Source organism: Lepeophtheirus salmonis, chromosome 13 (assembly GCF_016086655.4).
Source record: "Lepeophtheirus salmonis chromosome 13, UVic_Lsal_1.4, whole genome shotgun sequence".
NCBI classification, from domain to species: domain Eukaryota; kingdom Metazoa; phylum Arthropoda; class Copepoda; order Siphonostomatoida; family Caligidae; genus Lepeophtheirus; species Lepeophtheirus salmonis.
Window position 1 is genome coordinate 9332722 of NC_052143.2, and position 21359 is coordinate 9354080.

General features: G+C 29.1%; 1 protein-coding gene across 23 annotated transcripts in view; it reads right to left on the reverse strand.

Annotated features, from left to right (window-relative positions):
* Positions 1-8977: 8977 nt before the first annotated feature.
* Positions 8978-21359, reverse strand: part of Cadps (calcium-dependent secretion activator 1) — a 78041-nt gene continuing 65659 nt past the window's right edge. For 8 of the 23 annotated variants that reach the window (XM_071893066.1, XM_071893069.1, XM_040723743.2 and 5 more), the window contains 8 exons: positions 19019-19174; positions 17171-17321; positions 17013-17048; positions 13207-13365; positions 12922-13152; positions 11934-12073; positions 11454-11525; positions 8978-9838 (listed from right to left, as the gene is read on the reverse strand). In XM_071893066.1, coding sequence (XP_071749167.1) covers positions 9637-9838; positions 11454-11525; positions 11934-12073; positions 12922-13152; positions 13207-13365; positions 17013-17048; positions 17171-17321; positions 19019-19174 — 1147 coding nt within the window. In that variant the 3' untranslated portion in view covers positions 8978-9636. Of the gene's footprint in view, positions 9839-11453; positions 11526-11933; positions 12074-12251; positions 12537-12921; positions 13153-13206; positions 13366-17012; positions 17049-17170; positions 17322-19018; positions 19175-21359 lie in introns of all 23 variants that reach the window. The other 15 variants (XM_071893073.1, XM_040723747.2, XM_071893067.1 and 12 more) reach the window with 7 other exon arrangements.

Here is a 21359-nt window from a genome sequence, read left to right on the forward strand (position 1 = left end):
TTAGAAGAATATTCGGAAGCACATTTCCTTTTTTTATTTACATGAAGATGGTTGTTTGCTTCAGAGACAACATTTTTTTACAAATTTATTTAACACTTTTGATGCAATTTGATTAAAGAAAGTGCTGATAAGAAGATGATTATTATTACTGCATGAAGATTTTTCAAACCATGCTGTAGTTTGATTAGAAGTAAGAAATCTTCGTACACCTTTTACAAAAACACTTCTTGGAGTAGCCATAGGTGAAATAACATTTCGCCTTTCTTTAATATTTATTATTTCTTTTTTAGACCACCTATATTAATTTCCTTAACAGAGGAGTCTAATTCTTGATATTTTCCCAATTCATCCATTGAGAAAGTAATATATCCATCCGAAGAAAAGAACTTGGTGTAGCACTCCCAATTTAACGGCTTTAAAATAGAATGGGTAATATAGCCACATACAAAATAAATGAGTGGCTTCAGACCTTTAAGCGAATCTAAATTCATTGCTGAAATCGAAAATATAAGATGAATAGATGTAAAAACATGTTCTTCACTTGTATAATTAGACTCTTTTGTAGCGATTAAAATTGATACAATTGATTTTAAAAGTAAGCTAACAGGAATTTCTTTTTTCAGACTAAAAAAAATTGTAAACAACTGATATAGTAATTTCCCCCAGCAGGTTGTCTATACCATCCAAAACGCATTCCTATTGGGTCCGAATTAATTTTACGAAGAAAAATAAACTTAACATTATTTTTATCCAGTAAATATATAGCTGGAGGCAAGAAATGTCTCGGAAGATAAACCCCCTCCTTGTTTTTTTTGAGAGTGTCTCCCATTTTTTATTCCATTCTGCAAACTTAATCAAGAAACCAATTTGTTCCCGCTCATTTACAGAAATCGGCTTTAATGAATTGTTTCTCTTTTGGACGTACATAGTATTAGAGTTCACATTTGTTCCATTCCAAAAGGGTTTAAGAATATCCATAACTTGTGTTGTTTGTTTAAAGTTTCTGAATTTATCATCTTTCGACACATAATGGTTAAGTGCATTCAGAGTGGACTCGTAAAAAAACCTTACAGATTAATATTATACTTTTCCATGGGTTGAAGGTAACTACTTTATGATTAAGCTTGCGAGCTATATTTTGAATTTGTGTAATTTTAAACAAATTATGAAAAAATGAATTTTGCACCGTTTGGAGGGCTTTACTGCTCTTCAAAGTCGTGTAAAAATTTATGTCTTCGCCGATTTAAACTGAATATCTAAAATAACACCAAAAATAATTTTGAGAATTATTTTATTATTAAAACAAGAATAGGCACTCGTTAGAGTGCAAAACCTCCACCTATGCTCATGTTTTAGTGTGTCTTTGACCTTGGGGGTTGACCTTGGACTTTGACCTTTCAAATTGTAATGGCCTCTTACTGTGACCATATGTAATCTTAGAATAAAGTTTTCTCAAAATCGATCCTTAACTTTTATCATAATATATTATTTTATTAAATAATAATCTCCAGTTGCTGTTACTTCTGCAGTTTTGGCTTACTTTGGCTTAGTTTCTGTCAAAAATTCAACTCTTGTCATTAATAAAAACAAGATTCACGGAGATGTATCTAAAGCTCGCGTTGAAGCTTCAAAAGCTTTTGAAGGAGTTGACATTAGAAGTATTTACTTTGATGGACGAAAAGACAAGACTCTTGAAAATGGGAAAATAGGGGACCGTATTTTCATAGCAAAAAAGTATTAGAAGATCATGTCTAATTTCATCAGAACTTGGATCATTTTATTTGGGACACACAACGCCAAGTCGTGTTACAAGGAGACCCATTTTTGCTTCGATCACAAATTTATTACAGTGACAAGGTTGGAATTTAAATGGTATAATTTCTATTGGACTTGACGGAACTGCAACTAACACCTTTTAGAAAGGTATTGTGATTCAATATTTAAAGACACCGTTACAATATTGCAGTTGTATGCTTCATGCCAATGAGTTAACCCTTCGTTATTTATTTTTGAGTTTGAATGGCTGCACTTTGGGCCCTGAAGAATATTCTGGACCAATTGGAAAACAATTGGCTAGCTTTGAAAATGAAACTGTCGTTCCTTGTTCTGTGGTGACTGGTAATTTGCCTAACTTGCAGAAAAATGTGGTCAATCAACTAAGAACAGATCAAAAATATCTGAACAAAATGTGTCAAGCCGTTTCAACTGTTTTCAGTACTCCCTTGCTGGCAAACTATAAACCTGGAAAATTGTGACAATACAAATGGTTTACTACTGCTAATAGTTTACTCAGACTTTATGCAAGTACTCATAATCTATCGAAAAACTTGCAAGTGCTTGTCAACTACGTGCTACGTGCTTTAGTGTGGCTTCTAATCAACTAAAAAACGTTTTTTAAAGATAGACTTATGCATTTGTTTTTAACTGATTGTTTGCTCTAGATTTTTACACGAAAATCTTAGGTTTGTCGTGTATTCTTTTATTGAATGAAATGCTTTTTTTTTGCACCCAGAATACCTACTTGTCATTATGCTGTTTGATGAGTGGGACCACATTCGGGAGTTGGCATTGCGAGGAATAATTAAAGCTAGGGAAAGTTAAATTAACACTAAAAGAAGAATATTTAAACCACAAAAAGTAGAATATTTAAACTACAAAAAGTAAACTTATGTGCAAGAGACTAAACTGAGATTATTGTGTGGTACGAATGTCAATTTACAGCACCCCGGGTTTTTCGAAATATTTCTAATAAGGACTTTCAAATCATGGCCATAAATAAGAAATTAGAAATTGTTGATTTTCCTTGTCACACGCAATCAGTTGAAATATGTGTTAAGCTGGTAAGAGATGTTAGCTAGTTCTAGAGATGGTTTTATAAGAAATAGACTGCAATTTCGAGCAGAAATGCCAAATTTTGGACACAAAAATAAATTTAAATTGTGAGTTTTGTCGTGGATTATAATCTTTAATTTACTTACATTATTTTTCTAAACTTTGGATAATTGATTTTAATATTGATATACCTTTCAATATTCATTTTTGTATTATTTTAGGCAATTAGTAGAAAACTTAAATGTTCACAAAACTTGAACACCGGTAAAGCCCTCCAAATGACTCAAAATTTTAGTATCATTGATTTTAATAATTAAATAAAATATAATAATACAAGTTAATGGATCGATTTTGATCAAACTTTGTACAAAGATTATCAATATATGGTCACTGTAAGAAGCCATTACATTTTGAGAGGTCAAGGTCAAACCAAAAAAAGATCCTAGGGGGAGGGTTTTTGCTTTACCAAATGCCCATTCTTGTTTTAACCATAAAAAACTGTCAAAATTGATTTTTGTAAATATTATTTTATACATACGGTTTAAATCTGGGAAGACGTAAATTTTTACAAAACTTTCAAAAGTAGTAAAGCCCTCCAAACGATGCGCATTTTTGTTTTACTATTTTCATAATCTGTGTAAAATTATGCAAATTTTGATGTCCCTTTTCTTGCATAGTTCAAAAAATACATTAACGGGACACCCTAATGTGTATCCGTAATGGTTGCAACGGATTCTAGGCCAACTTTGCCAACTACTTCAATAATAACTATCATTTAATACTGTTTTATAATGGAAAATTTAATATTTGTGATGGGGGACATAGCTACCATGTCACTGATTTTTCCAAATACACTCTTCACCATAAATCAATGTATGGTTTGAGAATAGTTTCCATTCCTATCACATCCAAAAAAAATGACACCACAAAATTCTCTGTGAGGAATAGACTTCGTCAATTATTATAGAAACACATTTTGTCTTTCTCATCCAATAATTTAAATCTAGATTTTAAATAATCAATTGTTGAGTCCTTCAATTGAGAACACACTTGTTATTTTTCTTATACGCAATTCAGATGGCAAGTAAATAATTCCGAATTCTCTAATTTGATTATATAAAGCTGGGCTTGTATTGTGCGAAAGCATTGAAATTCCTAAAAATTCAGGAGGGTATTTTCGCTTGTTTGCACTTACAGAGTGAAGGTGAAGTTGTTCTATAATAGAGCTGATATTATTTTTCGAATTAATGTCTTGATGATGTACTCCTTCTTCCAATATCTCAATGCCATACTTTCTGCTTGAAGCTTGTTTGGGTTCATTCTGTTTAATTTTTAAATATGTTGAAATGTTATTGACATCAGAATAACGGTTCAGACTCTTTGATGAACATATATGATTCACTTCGACAATAGGTATAGGAAGTCTTTTTGAAAAAATTGAGAAAGGAAAGTTCACTTTTAAACCAAACAAAATGTAAGGAACGAGATCTTGTGATGATAAGGAGAAAAAAATGACGAATTCGTCATTATATATTACATTAGTTTCTTTGAGTAAACACGATTTATGCAGGGTTTTTTTATATCCGTGAAGTTTTTTATCTCATCTTCTTGAAATAAACATTTAATTCGAGAATTAAGACGTAAATATATCTTGTTCAAATCTGACAAATAACAATAGACTTTAAACTACTTTGAAATGTTAATATGCCTTATCTAAAGTATAACCATGTTGCTGATGGTCAGAGAGTAACTTCAACTGACTCACTTGCATTGAAATTCCTTCTTTTATCTATATTTATTTCCTGTTCCTTTTGATCCGTTTTTGTTCGTTTGTTAATAATAAGCGATGTCCTCTATAATATTCTGAAAAATAAAGTAATAAATAAACCAAAATCCTTTGTATCATATCATTCGTCTTTGTCAAGAAAAGGGGTATAGCTTATGCTATTTCTCTAGAAAAAGCGGATTTTGTACAAAAGCCGCAATAAAACTTTTATTACAAGTAGATAAAGCTGTTGAAAAATTTGTTTTCTCAAGTTTTTTGGAATATCCAGAAATACTGAAGGATAGAACATCAGATTTTAATTTATATCGTTTAAGTGGAATATATATTTTTCCCCGAGTTGAATTTGTTTCCGTTTTTTCATGAATAAAATGTGATACATGGAAATACTTACTATATATATTCTTGAATATTGATTTGGCTCCTAGTTTTTTCTTGTGATTGAATTGACCCATACTTTAATAAGTTTAGGATCTTTTGCACACATAGAAAGATAATGTTTTCCCTCTAAAATTTCTTCCTCACTCTGATTTTGATGAGTTTTTTTTTCTTACGATAACTTGGACAACAGCAAATCATTTTTGTCTAAAATAATAAATGCAAAATATAACTTTATTTAATGAATTTTTAATAAATTCATTAAATAATTGCCAAATTAAAGTAGATATATAACAATTGTTGAATACAAAGATACGTTAATAACTTTAACCACGAAGTGTCTCTAAGTATACAAAAAACTAGAATAATCCTTTGGAATCCAATGAAAAATTTGCCAGAAAAGTTTAAAATAAATTAAATATTCATAATTAATATTAAATTAACATATAATATAAATATACAGATTAGAAAAATAAGTATTTCATCTCTTGCCGATTTTGTAAGTTTGCCCGCTTATAAATATTTTATATGGGATGGAGGTACGGAGACTGGGTAGGCCACTCCATGTTCTTAATGTGCTTCTTCTTTTTTAGTCACTCCATTGTTGTCATGGCCCTAAGTTTTGGGTTATTGCTGTGCTAGAAGATCCATTACACGGCCTATTTTATGTCTCTTGCTCGGAGGTAAGGAAGTTGTTGCCCAAGTTTTCCCTCAGGATGGTCCATCCTTCCGTCGATGTGATGAAGTCGTCCTCTCCGCTTGGCAGATAAACACTTCCAATACATAATGTTTCCATGCCATGCTTCACGGTTGAGAATTTGAATGGTGTTTTTGGGGTTATGGCCAGCATTTTTCTTCCTCCAAACACTCGTTTTCTTAATATCATCAAATATCCCTCACTCTTAAAATAAGCCTACTATTAAAATTATAAAACATTCTTTGCCTTATTAGTAGGCAAACTTACAAAATAGGCAAGCCATCCTATACTTATTTTCTCCTCTGTAGGTCGTTTTTTAATTATTATCATAATTTAAAATTGATTATAAATTGTAATACTTCATAGAGACGGACTATCGTCAATACCGTAGTATTTTACTTTCAAAGCCAATTGGATCTTGTTTGGGACTGCGTCCAGATTATGATAATGATCTATCCATGAGGATGCCAATGAATGTGATATTGTATTATTTTTAGAATTACACTATATTATTATATAATATTCCTATAAAATCAACTTTAGAACCCAAGGGATTAATTAAATATAACTTTGGAATATTTATATTATCATAAAGCGTCTCACCATCTTTTGAAATCATCGGAAACCAACTATTAATGGATAATAATGTGGATATGAATAATAGTTATATGACTATTGAAATTCTATGATTTATATCGAACTTATATACGAAATTAACTAAAAAAATTAGATTGTTTACAACTTTACTTGATATACTTATCAATTTATAAATAGGAACTCAATCGAAATTTATAAATGTAATGATCGAAGATTATTAATTTGTTTTTCAGACTTACTTTTATCTGATAAATTCTTTCTTTTCCGAGCAGAATGATTTTGGCTGTTCATTTCATAACAATATTTTTTCACAAACAAATTCTCCATTTTAAAAGATATCTTATACTAAAACATATTAAATTTGCTATTATTTTTTACGTTCCGCTCTCATTTTCCCAGACAAATGTCCTTCTTTTTTAATCAAAATAATTATAGTAATAGCAAATAAATGTCTTGGATTCTTAAATGTACATAATGTGCTTCTTATAGCATCTAATTGAAAAACGTTATCAATTATTGTTTAAAAATGAATTGTAGTCAAGTATATGACATTTGTTAGGCTTTTGAGCTCACCTCTATCCATAGTATCCAAAAATGAATGAAATATATCCCATTTTCTTTGACATAAATTATAATATCATTGTCTAATGAACAGACCAATTCAACGCAAAAATTTTGTTGTAAACATTTCATTATGCTAACGTTATAAATTACATTTTCTACTCTGGTAATTTCATTTAAGTATGTTACATCTGGATATATCAGAAATCATTGACAAAAATGTTTTTGCATCATCATTTTGTAAAGAGGATTGGAGGGGAACATTTCTTTTAATGAACTAAATGACCTAAAGTTTATTTTCAATAATGACTTCATTTGATTTTTTTTCTCTCTCTCTCACTAAAACTTGTCCACAACTCAAAAACTAATTACTACCACCATGTTGACGATATTTTCCGAATCTCCTTTCAAAAAGTAAGACTTTATTATCCTGAGAAATATAAACTTAACGTATTCTATATGTAGGAGATAAGTCCTCGGCCAATCCTTTAACTTTATAAATTGCAGTTTGAAATGTTCAATTTGATAAAATGTTGCACTTACAAAATATCTCCGAATGAAATTAGATACTATATTTGTGTTCTTTGATAGTTAAAAATTGGGCTTCCACTGTCTTTCCTTAATGTTACATGAGATATGGTTGAGTCAACATTAACATTATTCCAAAATCTTTTTTTTTATTATTATTATAAATTTCACAGTTTCGATGTAGCCATATAATAATTCTCCATAATTTTTACCATCATGATTTAAAACCTCTATTATTGATTCATCAAAAATTTTTATTGATAAGTTAACTTTTTTTTATAGGAAGTGGACATATTAATAAAGTCAAATAGAAAATTAAAACTTTAACAGTTCATATTTTAGGCATGTCAAAAATGGGTGCATCTACTTTTATTGACTTTTTAACCATTAAACAATTATCATTTCAATGATAATGAATGTATATTATATATTTTTAATTTAAAGTGCAATATACCCTGGCGTTAAAATGGGACTAATTCACAATTAAATCAAACTTTTTGAAAATAATTATGAACTGAAGAATTTTTTGATACACTTATTCTTCTTTATTTGTATCACATTAGATGTTCCCTTGTGAATCACATATGTTTGTGTAGACATAGAAGAATTTTAATGTATTTTATTAGAAATTGATTTACTCTCACTTATTTGCAGGCTTTTTGATTGGAGTTTTTTCTGATGGGAAATCAATTGTGATATGGCGATATTATATCACTGACCGTAGTATCGCAATCGGTTTTGAACTTTATATCGCTATATCGTAACAGAAATAGAAAAAAAAATCCGATCAGTTTGTACGAAATTACATATCAGCTTATCTCTCTCAATTCAATGTAGCCTTTATTACTCAGGAGACTCAAGAAAATGCAAAAAAATTATTTAAAGATCCGCCATTATGCAAGTTATCTCAAGATGTGCAGAAAGAGAATAATTTCTTCTCCAAACTTCCCGAAAAGATGGATACGGCCAAGTAGACTCTGAAGGTCTGGAAATAATCTTGGCTTACCTAGTAGTGCCAACAGTGAGTGTTTGTTCTCCCAGGACAACCAGATCCTGAGAAGGACTAAACAGAGGCTGAGAAACGATAAACTCGTGAAGCAACTCCTGTTAATGTCAAATAAAAACCTTTATAATTTATGTGGATATAACATTTAATTATTCGCCAGCAAGCAATATTTTAGTTTTTTTTACACAAATTATATTTTTTTTTATGATAGTAAAATATTGTAAATAAATACATTTGAAAAAGGCGCATAAATCGTTTATTTAAGTTAAAAAGGTATACATATATATTTATACACATTTATAGGTTTAAAGAAATGGTATATTTGAATGTGATCGTAATTAAATTGATCGGATCACTGATCGTGTTGAACCTGATCGTTATATCACAGTTAGTTTCTGATTGCAATTTTTGATCGGATCGCTATTGTATTCCTGATTGCTCACAAGCCTGCTTATTTGCAGCAATATGATTGGATACATATTTTGTAAGAGTGTATAATACTGTACTTAATATATGTTACTCATTTCAGTATTCCCTGCATTAGGTTTTGGCTATTATGATATAGGTAGAGAAAATAAATCAAAATTCTTGTAACTTTGTTTCAAGTATTTATTAGCATACATGAACAGAAGTAGTTTGAATTCATTTTAACAAATAACAAAATATGAAAGAGGTTCAAACATGTTTAATCATGAATACGAACTCAATGGTAACTGCGAATGACAGAAAGAGATAAAGAGATAAATATGTATTTATGTAGAGGTAAAAAGAGCTAATTGGAATGTCTCAAAGAATACAATATAATAATATATAATATAAGATGGAGTAGAGTGGTCAGATATGCAGAATTTGGTTAACGATAAATTTGTTTAAAGCATTAATAGTAAATATTGATTCATATTTTAGGTATATAAAATGGAGAACGTATTAAAACATGACGTTGAACCAATAAAATGATATAGTATGGCTTAAAAGAAGTGTATGTCTCAATTAGTAGAGCATAAAAATAGACAGAATCATTTATCAAAAGTTTGTTAAATAATAAATAATCAAAACAATTATGAATAAGGCTTTTGAGTTTCACATGTTTTTTTGTTTTGTTTTTGTTTTACTTTACTCTTCTAATAAGATGTTTATTATGTATTAATCTTACTGTTTGATAATTAATCAAATTGTCAATTAAAAAACAAAAATCATTCTACTCATTAACTCAGATACTATAAGAATAAAAAACAATAAAGCAAAGCTAGATGGTTAGAAAAAATTTCCAAAAGCTTTTCCTGCCATTCCACCGAGTCCTTTGGTCATCATTCCTCCTAATTTCACAGCAGATTGTTTTCCCATATCTGCCACCTTGTCCACACCTCCAGTTGCGAGTGCATCTTTCACAGCTCCAGCAGCAGCAATGGGATTTGGTGGTACCTTTCCAGAGTCGGATTCATCATCGTTGAAATCCCTACAAAAAATAAATGGTAGATATAGTGATGTATTAAGACATGAAAGCCTCTACTTGTACCTAGATTGTGGTAAATGTTGAAATACCCTTGTACAATCTAAAATTTATGTAACTACATACGTGGAAGCTCTTATTTTACATTTACAAACATATCTAGATTTGTTACTATTGTTATGAAAGTAATATATGAATGCATATTATAAGAATGAAAGTATATACCTAGGATGTGCGTTATACAACTCATAAGTTAGGAGTGCATCATAAATGAGTCATGCTACAAAGTGATTATGCACGCCTTGCTAATGTAATCAACTAAAGAAATTAAACTATGAAATTAACTAGTAGGTACATGCAAACTACATAATACAGCTAACTAATAATTAATTTAATGATTAAGCATTCATTCTAAGAATATATATAAGATACAAATATTACAGGTATGAAAAACATCATAGAATGATGTTACTTATGATGGACTTGGAGAGTAAAGGCTTGAATTTCTTCCGAAACAATAGTCATATTGTTCAAAAAGGTCAATATTATAATAATAGAGCGTTTTTACTGATTTAATATATAGGATCCTACGACATCCAGGGGCTCATAGTTAATATTTTTATAAAATAAAAGTGATAAATTGAGAAAATTCTCTAAATTCCTTTAATATTTAAAAAAGACTTAAAATCTTTATTGAATAGTACAAGTTGATGCCAATGATAAAAAGGGATATTTGAATGACATATAATTAATATGTACTAAAAATCTATATAAAATGGCTAGAATTTTTTTAGAACGTTTTACGACGAGGAAAGTAGAATAATTAGATAAACATATCTTATTATCGCCACTCTAATATTTCATTTATTATCTAAGTCTAAACTATGGAAGTAAGATTGTATAACAATGAAATAACATCTTCTACATACAAATTAAGATCTGATATGTAATAAAATTAACCATTAGAGAGATAGTTTTTTGATAGAAAGTAAAGGTGTAAGTCTTTCTATTTTTCAGTCCTACTTTGACACCTATATATATACAGAAATAGGTAATTATTTCACAAAGTACTAATGAAAAAAAAAAGAGATTTTATCCTTATAAAACTTGGTTGTTTAGGTCCCTAACATAGCTGACATTAACATTGCTGAATGTCAAATGAAAACGCTCTATAGATATGTAATACTTTATGAAATATACTTTATCGTCTTCCCTTCTTTTTTAATTCCAATCTTGTGGGGTTCAATTATGATATATATTTATGCAGTAGGTTATTACGTATGTGCATAAGTAAATAATGAAACACTTTCAACAAACAGAGTAATGATTTACATTTAAAAGTACTTTCAAAAAGCAAATGTTCATTTCATTCATATATGATGATGCAATTACATATTTCTAAAAATAAGCATAAGTCGGTTTGTTTTTTTCAAAGTGTGTCCTAATTCAAAATATAAATAATATATGATTTCAAGACTTCTACGATTTATTTATTGTATGTATGTGTTGAAATTCACAAACATGTTGTTAGGATACGTTTTATTATGCATGATTGTACTTTATCAAAAACAGAATAAAATAAAAGATGGAGGATGTCTACCTACATTTGACCAAATCTTACCCAGGATTTTGAGAGTTAGCCTGCTCTCCACTAGCCCCTTTAGTCGATGGCTGATTTCGAGACTCGTTGTCACTTAAAAAAATATAATTACCGTTCTTTTTTTGTTACATATTTTTTTTTCAAATTCGCAATTAAAAGGAAACTTTTTTGGGTGATTTTTGGATGGAAGGTTAATGGGAATATTTAAAAGTGCAGCTTGGGTGATGAACAACATAGCATACTAACAATAGTTCCTATTTTCCAAAAGGCCTAACACGTAAACATTGACCGGATTGAGAAAGAGAGAGGCGGAACTCATTGTTATATATGTAAATAATCATTGTTTACAAAACAATGTCATGTGTATATAACAATCAATTCAAAAAGGAATTGTTGGGTGCTCAAATTCATACAAATTTTTTGGGGATTTATGAGTGAAAAAAAAAAAAAAAAAAAAGATAACAGGACACAATCAAATTATTAGAAAAAACTCGTTCTTACCCATTATTTTCTTCCGCTTCAGCTCCTGTAAGCACACAGGCTGCTTCTTCTGTTGTCATTCTTTGAGTGATGGCTTGCCAATGTTGAGAATTAAGTTTATCTTCTTCGACTCCTTGGAGCTCGTATTCGTTGTATATTTTCTAAGTGTATAAGAAAGTGAGAAATACTTTAACGTCATTCGTAAATAGACTTTTAAAGTAGGTAATAATTATTAAACAGTTCAACCAACTACTGACTTCTTAGTTGAACAAAAGAAAAACAGAGTATGTATATAAGAATGGAAGAAAAATATGAAAAAAATAAACGAATATAACTCACTACAGTTTAAAAATTAAAGTAATATAAATCTATATTTGTTACTAAGGAGAAAGGAAACTACTGATGCACAGGAGTGGATACGGTCGTAATGGTGGTTGATCCAGAGGAAGTAGATGAGTTTGTGTTTTGAGGTCCACCATAGTGAAGGGGATTTGCAAGCTCTATTTTTCCTTTTTTTGCTAATTGGTGGTACTCTGTTGTGAGTCGCTCCACAACAGATTGATATAGACGAGTTTTAAGGTTATTCTTGCATACACCAATAGCTTCGGATTCTCCTCGAATAGTCTGAGAACGTTTAATCACATTTTAATCACATGCACATATATTTTTAAGAAAAACAAATTATGACGAAATGACATGCAAGTAAATAAAAAAGAAAAGTTACCATACGATGCAAAAAATGATGGAGATTGCAATATTTTAAGTAGGATATTTGTTTAATGATAAAAAAATAAGTGTTTTGACTACAGGTATTTAGTACTTATTTCGTGCTTCTATAATTAGATTATGTGCATACCCACAAGAGTAGTAGTAGGTAATAAATTAGCACATGCTAAAAAAATGTTTATTAAATGAACAAGATATAGCTACGAATGTTAAATGTATTAAACATTAAAGGTATAACAGTTTATACATATTCCATAATATTCATAATTATTGAAACACATACCTTGACAATATGAGCAAGGCAAGTACATTGATAGGGATGAAGTGAGCGATCGAGTCTATCAGTCAACCACGTACAAAGCATTTGAACCTGCTCTCCATGCCATCTTTCCATGACATTCAGAACCCAAAGATCATCGGATATTTTCTTTGCTATTTGATCCATATTTGCACGGATGAAGGACATGTACTGCTTACCAAGGTCTGAGCCAGTACCCGTTACATTATGCTTATTCTATTAATTTGTATTCATTTTATAAAAATAAGAAGTATGAATTCAATCATATACCGTAAATGATAGAATGGATCCAATCACACTCCCTTCATCATAGCGTCCCAATTTGGACAAAACACTCTCTAGAACGGAAACTAATTTTGAAACTAAACCAACTTTCATACTCGACAATGTTCTTTCGATGATTTCGTCTATTTTTGTATGATATTTGTGCTGCAAAAAAAAAATGAGATCTCATCAAATCGTGAGTATTAAATATGCAATTTTTTTCTTCAAAATATCATCAGAGTATTTATTGTGTATACTATTGACAACATGGTCCATTTCTTCAACATATGGATTATCTTTTATACATAATTATGTACATATTTGTAAATATTGTACAGTTCTACAGATTATGAAAAAAAAAGTATCACTAAAATTTTACACCAATGTCATGTTGTTCAGGTATAAAATTTTAATCAAATTCTACTTTGTAATGCGTCTCATATATGTATGTAGGCTTGTATGATAAATCCGCACTTCAATAATATGTACATTAATGTAATAAGTAATTCAAAATGATGTAACATGGTGATAGCGCTTCACTAACACAAAAATATACGGAGTATGTTCATGTGATCAGACGATTTTTTTTCTTCCTTTTCCTTAATCAGTATTCTAAACGTTGACTGGTAGAATTTTAATTAATTCTTGCAAAGCTTTGACACTTATCAATAATGATTCCATACTTGGGACAAGTTGGCTAACTACATAACATATGACTAACTCCCAACTCATTTAGGACCTTTCCACCTGTTTCCATAAGTATGAAAGGTTGTCTAGAGATACATACACATCATTACATTAATATTTATCACTTTATGCAATTTACTACAAAATCATAATGGCAAAACAAATATTCAATTTCTAAACTAATAGAAAATAATTTAATTTTCAATTAAATATAACAAGGAAACATTATACTTTTGAGATACCAAAAAGTAACTTTATTACAAAATAAAATACATATTTATGTCTAATTAATTAAGCATTGCTTTTTGAATTAAAATTTTGCAAATTAATAATATTTTAATAAATACATTAACGTGTAGATGGTAAGGGAATGTAAATGTCTTCCTTAATTTAAGTAATCAGGGGCGTACTCAGGGGGAAGCCTGGAATATTTTATTCTTACAAGCATGTTACATATTTTTTTTTTTTTTTCAAAAATTTAATATTTGAAATTAATTGATATTTTTCATTTTTTTCCAAAAATTTTAATCGTCTGTAAATAAGTATAGATTTTTGAAATTTTTCTCCAAGAATTTTAATATTTGAAATTTGTTTTCAAAAAAATTTAAACATGAAATTTTTTCTCTAAAAAATTCATTTTTTGTTAACAACTCTGGAATTTGAAAAAAAAATTCAAGAAATTTTATATTTGTGATTGAATTTTAGAAATTTATATCCTAAAATTTTATTATTTTTTAAATAGCTGTGGATTTCAAAAAAAAATAATATTGAATTTTTTTTTTCCTGAAAAATTTTCAAATTTAATTCCAAAAAATTATAATTTTTTGATTTTATTTTGCAAAAAAGTCGAAAAACTATGCCTTTCCACCCCTTCCCCCCCCAAAAAAAATGCCCAGATGTAATATTTAATCTAGGACATGGTTTTAGATTTGACCCCAATTTCAATGTCAAAAGGTGGAAAAACTATTTATGGTAGAAAATAAACATTGAGAATTGTTTAATAAGTCTTTTCTAGGGTAAAAATGTTTGTAGATTTTGATTTGTAGTTTCAATCCATTATTTTGTGTTGTTTAGCCAAGTTGTGACAAATTTTCCTACAAAAATGTCAGTTTTTGCGTGATAAAAATTTAGTATACCTATAGAATCTACAATGTACAATAAAATAACCATTATTTATGTTCAAATGTTAGATAAAGGCCAGAACTTTAAAATAAAACTGGTTGTTTAGTTGTTTCTTTCATAACTTTTGTGCAATGGCCGTTTAAAAAATAAGTCTCAAGTGACAAACAGAAGCATAAATACACACTTTTAGATAAATCCTATTTAAAATAAGTACTATTTAATTCGAGAACAACTTACTGATGCTTAAAAAAATCTATTGCAAATGACTTCAATAATTCAGAAGTTATTCCTAAACAGTTTTCTTGTTCATATATGAATAGCTTCAAGGCCTCACACGAAACTGATTAAATCATTCAGAAGTGATAATCTGATTCCAAATAATTATTCTATGAATATCAAAATATGTACTAGTTAATTGTAAGGAATGGTCAAAACCAAAATCTGCTTCTTTTTTTCAAGAATTTAAGAATTGTTTGGTAAAATAGTCTTCATTGCCTCATTTTTTTTTTTTTTTTTGAGGGTTGGGGTGTTTCGATTTTTTTTTTTAAATTCTAAAAAAGAAAACTTTTCACAGAAAATAAACTTTTATTGAAAAATATTTCAAATATTAAATTTTTGAAAAAAAATCCAAAAATCTAAAACGATTCACAGAAAATTAATAAAGTACCATAATGAATTAAGAATTGAATATGAAGTTATTTATTAATTGACATATTCAATTTTAATCAATTCAACCTTTATAGGGTGGATATGGTTCAATGCGTCTAATTTTCATCAAATGCTTCGATGATAACTTTTAAACTACATTTAGCGAAGCAAGGGTTCCAAAGACGTAACAAGAGATATAAGATAAAATACTTCATACATCTGTTGGATTTGCCCAGCGATTTTCTTGTCGCCTAACCTTGTTCTAATAAAATTACTATTATTGATCTATGACTATGTACTAGCTAGATATGATATATTTGTATCACGTATGTACATATTAAAGTAATATTATCATTGATGAAAATAATAATATCCACCGCTATGTAAAGAAATAAAACATAAAAAATTAAGATGTCACCCTGACAATTTGAAAAATATTTTGGAAGTAGTGTTGGATTGACTTTTACAAGAATAAAAAGTCTGTAGTCTTGTCCTAATAAAATTTGTAAGTCCTAGAACCGGTCCTTATTGGTCTTTTGTAGAAACTACAACAGCTGAAATTACGTAGTTACGAATAACTACGTCATTTGAGTCGCTAAAGTTACATCATAATTCATAACCTCTTTCAAAGAGACAAGGTACTTGTAGGAGATATGTGACTACAACGTTTTCATTATTGTATTAGCTCTAATATTCTTCAATCTTAGCTATGAGTAAATAAAATAAAAAGATAGTTAGGACTGAAGGACCAACTTATCAGTTATTAGGACTCTTAAATGGTAAAAAAGATTAGACTGATAAAAAAAAAAAAAAAAAAAAAAAAAAGACTGAAAGGGGCAAAAAAAGACCGATAAGGCGATCATTCTTATGTGGATTCAATACTATATGGAAGAGACTAGATTGGCTGTGATGGTGTTTCGTAGAATTAGCTCTGAAGAGCTATTAGATAATGACCCTTCCCACTCCGTATAAAGAAAAATGAAAACAGCTTAAGAAAAAAAAAAAAAAAAAAAAAAAAAAAATATATTCAGTTAGCAACTACAAAAAGTCCATTAAAATAATATTTTCATCAATGAATATAATATCTAATGCAGTGTCGTCCCTATGGAAGCGTAAATTATAACTTTGAAATAAGATACATGTTTGTCCTGAATTAAAACTAAAGCTTCAAATCACATATGTACAGAAAAAATATGTCCATTCATATTTCCTTAGTCATGCATTTTGTATGCTTTTGTACAATGTTCATCTACATACGAAAATAAAGATACTTGAAAACAAAAAAAATAAACACAAAAGCAACGGCTTTCTTTTGAACATCTTTGCAAAAAGAAAGAGAATTTAAAAAATAAAACCTTTCGTTTATCTCCGGAGTCATCATTAGATTTATCCTAAAACAGTGTAATGACAATGGGATTAGCAATGTAAAAAAAAAAAAAAAAAAATGTTATGAGTAATGATGGAGACATTCAAAGACATTCATTTCCTTATTCGTTCTTATTGTCAAACTTACCCCCATTCCATCCACAGAGCATAATTTGTAGGATTGGTTTTTTGCATCAATAACTACATTGACCATAGCACATATTTCGGAAGGAAGAATATAATCCGTTGGATTCAATAGTATGCCTTTCTTCAGATGATTTTGGAATGAGGCATCCGTCCTATTCAATAAAGAGTTTAGTTATAGTTAAAAAAAGAAGCAGTAAAGTGTTTGTAAGTCTAAAGCAAAAGTCTATTAAGACAATGATAATTTTGCCTCACATTAATAAATTATTAAAGTTGCAAGGGAAGAATAATCCCCTTGTCAGGCCACCACTGACTTTAATTTCTATCTTTTGCTACAGGTCATTGAAATGATGTAAAGTAAATGAGCTCTGTTTGGAACTTCCAAAAAAACAACGTTTATATTTTCATTATCTCAGCATCTTAATCGGTTCTATGTGTGGAAATGTATTCCTATGCCCAAAAAATAATGTAACAATTCTGTAACACTCAGGCGTGACCTTTGAGTTCTTAAACTTTCGACTCAAATTTTTTCACATTTTTATTAATAAAAAAAAAATGAAACGTAGAATAAATGTAAATTTATTCACTACACAGAAGAGAAGAGTACAACAAATAATGGATAGCTTTGTAGATAAAGTACCCTGTAGTCTTTTCGAGTTTCTATAAAAAAAACCAAAAAAATATTCAAGGAATTTCGAGTTTTACTCGTTACTCCCCCAACACCGATTGATCGCTAACAAACTTGTCAGTCAAAAATCATGTTTTTGAATGAATTATTGAAAACCTCTCATTTAATTTTTTCCCTTTGTATTTTAGGTTTAACTTAAAAATTAGCTTAACTTACTATAATTGTAGTCGGGTTTTAACCAATATATTTTTATTGACACATTTGCTTATTAATATTTAATAAAAAATGATTGTAGACAAATAATATATTTGAAGCGGCAATGGAATTCTAGACACATAGAATAATCATGCATGTACACAACCTTGTGTTCTATATTTCCCATCTTGAAGGAGTGGAATAAAAAATGACGTTGAGTCTTTCTTTCAACCAATAACTCCTTTTATATTGCCCTCATATGGAAATAAAAAGTATGCGTGATTATTCCAGGTCTCTATAATTCTATGAAACGACTAACTTTTATTATTTGAAATATTCATTCTTAAGGTTAAGAAATTGATTTAAAAAACCCTACTTTAATAAGTAACAATAAAGATTGTCATTAGATACATCAAAATTCTCGTGGAGTCGAAACTTTTTAAATATGAATCAAAGAAAAAACAGAAGCGTTTTGAAAACGTTGCCGGATGGACGGGGCCTTAGAGAACACATTGCTCAATAATCAACATATTATTGTCTGTGAAAAACCTAAATTTATCAGAGAAAGATTTACATGCCATAATGTGTTCAAAAAGGAAAACAGGGAAGTCCAAAGTTTGGAGACGAGACAAGTAAACACTCGCCGTTTAGGAACACGAGCCGAGTTTTTGGTGTACCCTTTTTAGTTTAATTCACGTTACTCGAGCACCAATTGACGAGTTTTCCTCGTGGTACATCACTATGTAAAGATAGTAGCACAAAATTGATGTATATTTACTGGAAAAGCAGGTATTGTAACTTTGATATATATAAAAAAAAATGGAGATATCGATTTTTTCAATTTAGGGTCAAAGAACTTAAGAAGTGAGGCTACCATGAGATGTTAATTAAAGTCAAGAACATATATTGATTGTACAGTGAGGTTTTATTATGAAAGGAACAAAAAGGAAGGTGGAAAAAAGTCAAAGTAAAAAAAATAATTGATTTTTAAGGGGCAACATAGTACTATAAAGCAAAGAAATGACTCACCTTTGAATACAGGATTCTATCATATCACAGGCCATTAGTTTTAAACGAGAATTAAGATGTGATGCAAACTCCGGATCAGGCCAATGAAGATCACGAATAAAGGATTGTAAAGCATCCAATTTCCAAAAAAGATCCTCAGATGTAGCACAACCATTGCTAGAGAATAGGTATTTAAATCAATTATTAATTAATTGAGTGTCATGGATTTAAAATCATTCAATTTATATGTACATATGTTTGTATTTTAGAATAAAAAACCTAATGTATCTAATTACTCGTATTATGTGATTTTTTATAATCCGCCATATATTACAATCGGAATAAAAGAGATCGTTATTCGATGTCATAGTATCTATTAAAGGATAATTTCAGGAGCGTCCGTAGGAAATAGGTTGGAAAAGACGTAGTCCCTCCCCCCACCCCAAAATGTTCTTTACTACAATTTTATTTCGTCATTGAGGGAAATTATAAAGTAGGGCAAAAAATTACATATTTGAAATATTTTTCCAGAAATTTAATTTTCTACTAATACCTATGGATTTTTTAATTTTGTTTACCAAAATATATTTTTTGAAATTAAATTATTGATGATTTTTTTTCGAAAAAGTTTAATTTTTCAAAAACAAAATTTCAAAAAAAGGGATTTTCTACGAATAGCTATAGTTTTTGAATTTTTTTCAAAATGCATTATTTTTTGTGAATAGCTGTGGGCTTTTGAAATTTTTTTCTATGAATTAAATATTTGAATTTTTTTTTTTAAATTAAATTTTCTGTGAAGAAACTATAGATATAAGAACTTTTTTGAAAAAAATTTAATATTTGACATTATTTTAAAATAAATTAAATTTTCTGTGAGAAACTATAGATATAAGTAATTTTTTGAAAAAAATTTAATAATTGAAATTTTATTCTTGGAATTTTTTCCAAAAATTTAATTTTTTAAATTTTTATCCTAAATATTTTTATTTTTTATGCGAATGGCTATGGAAATTTGAATTTTTGAAAAGAAAATTTAATTTTTGGATTTTTTTCCAAAAATTATCAAAAACCAAGCCCTCCCCAAATTATAATCCTGTGGACGCCCATGAATTAATATAATATATATATCTTAATGAAGCTATGATTAACTTATTTAAATTATAAGTGAGACTCGAGTAAAACTTTTTTAAATTGAAATAAATATTTAAACAGAAGGATGTAAATGATGAACACTAAACAGAAACATAAATTCAATTAGTCATTGTATGAAACATAAGCATATTATGTGCGTGCATAGACCAAAGCTATTCAATTACAAATGGAGTTGGGCTAAATTTCCAAACCAAGGCCTTAAGTTGGGCCTCAAAAGGGAATAATAATTCCTAAGGAGGAAACATTTACAGTTACAGACTAATAATACAATCTTTGACTGAATTCTAGACCACTAAAATGTAGTTGTCGGATTGCCCTTGAATAACCCTTTAGATGGTGGAGGGCGTCCGCAGGTTTATATATATAAAATTTCAAATATTAATTTTTTTGCTCTCCTACATAATTGCCTACCATCCCCTCCAGGACATCCCCAGCAGACCCCCCTGATATACGTAATTAGATATTTTATTCACTTTATACAGGAACTAATTTTAGTATCGTAACAAAGAAAAATTTAATAGAGGTCTCATCAAAATTCAGAACATGCATGAAACTATCCCCTACGTAGGGCCCGACCGATGTATAGGTGAGGTGATTAAATCATCGGAATTTAGGAAATTTTTGAATAATTGAAAATGGACCGAATTTGTCGCTCATTACTGATGTTTGATTTCGTTTTTCCATTTTAAAAAATAGGATCTTTTTTATTAGTGAAATAATACATTTTTTTCAGAGAAAATAATGAAATTATTAAAAGAGTTAATTTCTTAAAAATTTTAGCAAATGATCAGGTTTGCCACAGTCATGAGGAAATTTATATAGTTGCTGAAAAAGTAATTTTTAGGCTTAAATGGGATTATTTTTAGAGGAATCTAAAAGGCAAATATGGGGAAATATCAGCTTATTATTGGGTTATCTGTTTTTAACCTACAATCGGTCCTTACAAATCCATATCGGCAAGACCCTGGTCCATAATATTAACTCAAATACAATTATTTTTGAATGCTAGACATGAAAATGATTCCTTTTAAATAGTATTTGTATATTAGATACAAAATATCCGTCAAGTATAGAATACTTAGAAAACTATATAATGATATTTATCTTTTAAAAATCATTTGGTAGGTTTGATTGATAATTAATTAATGAAATGTCTGTAAATGAAACCCTACACTTATGTCCTATGCTAAGTGTTCGTACAAAATAGCTC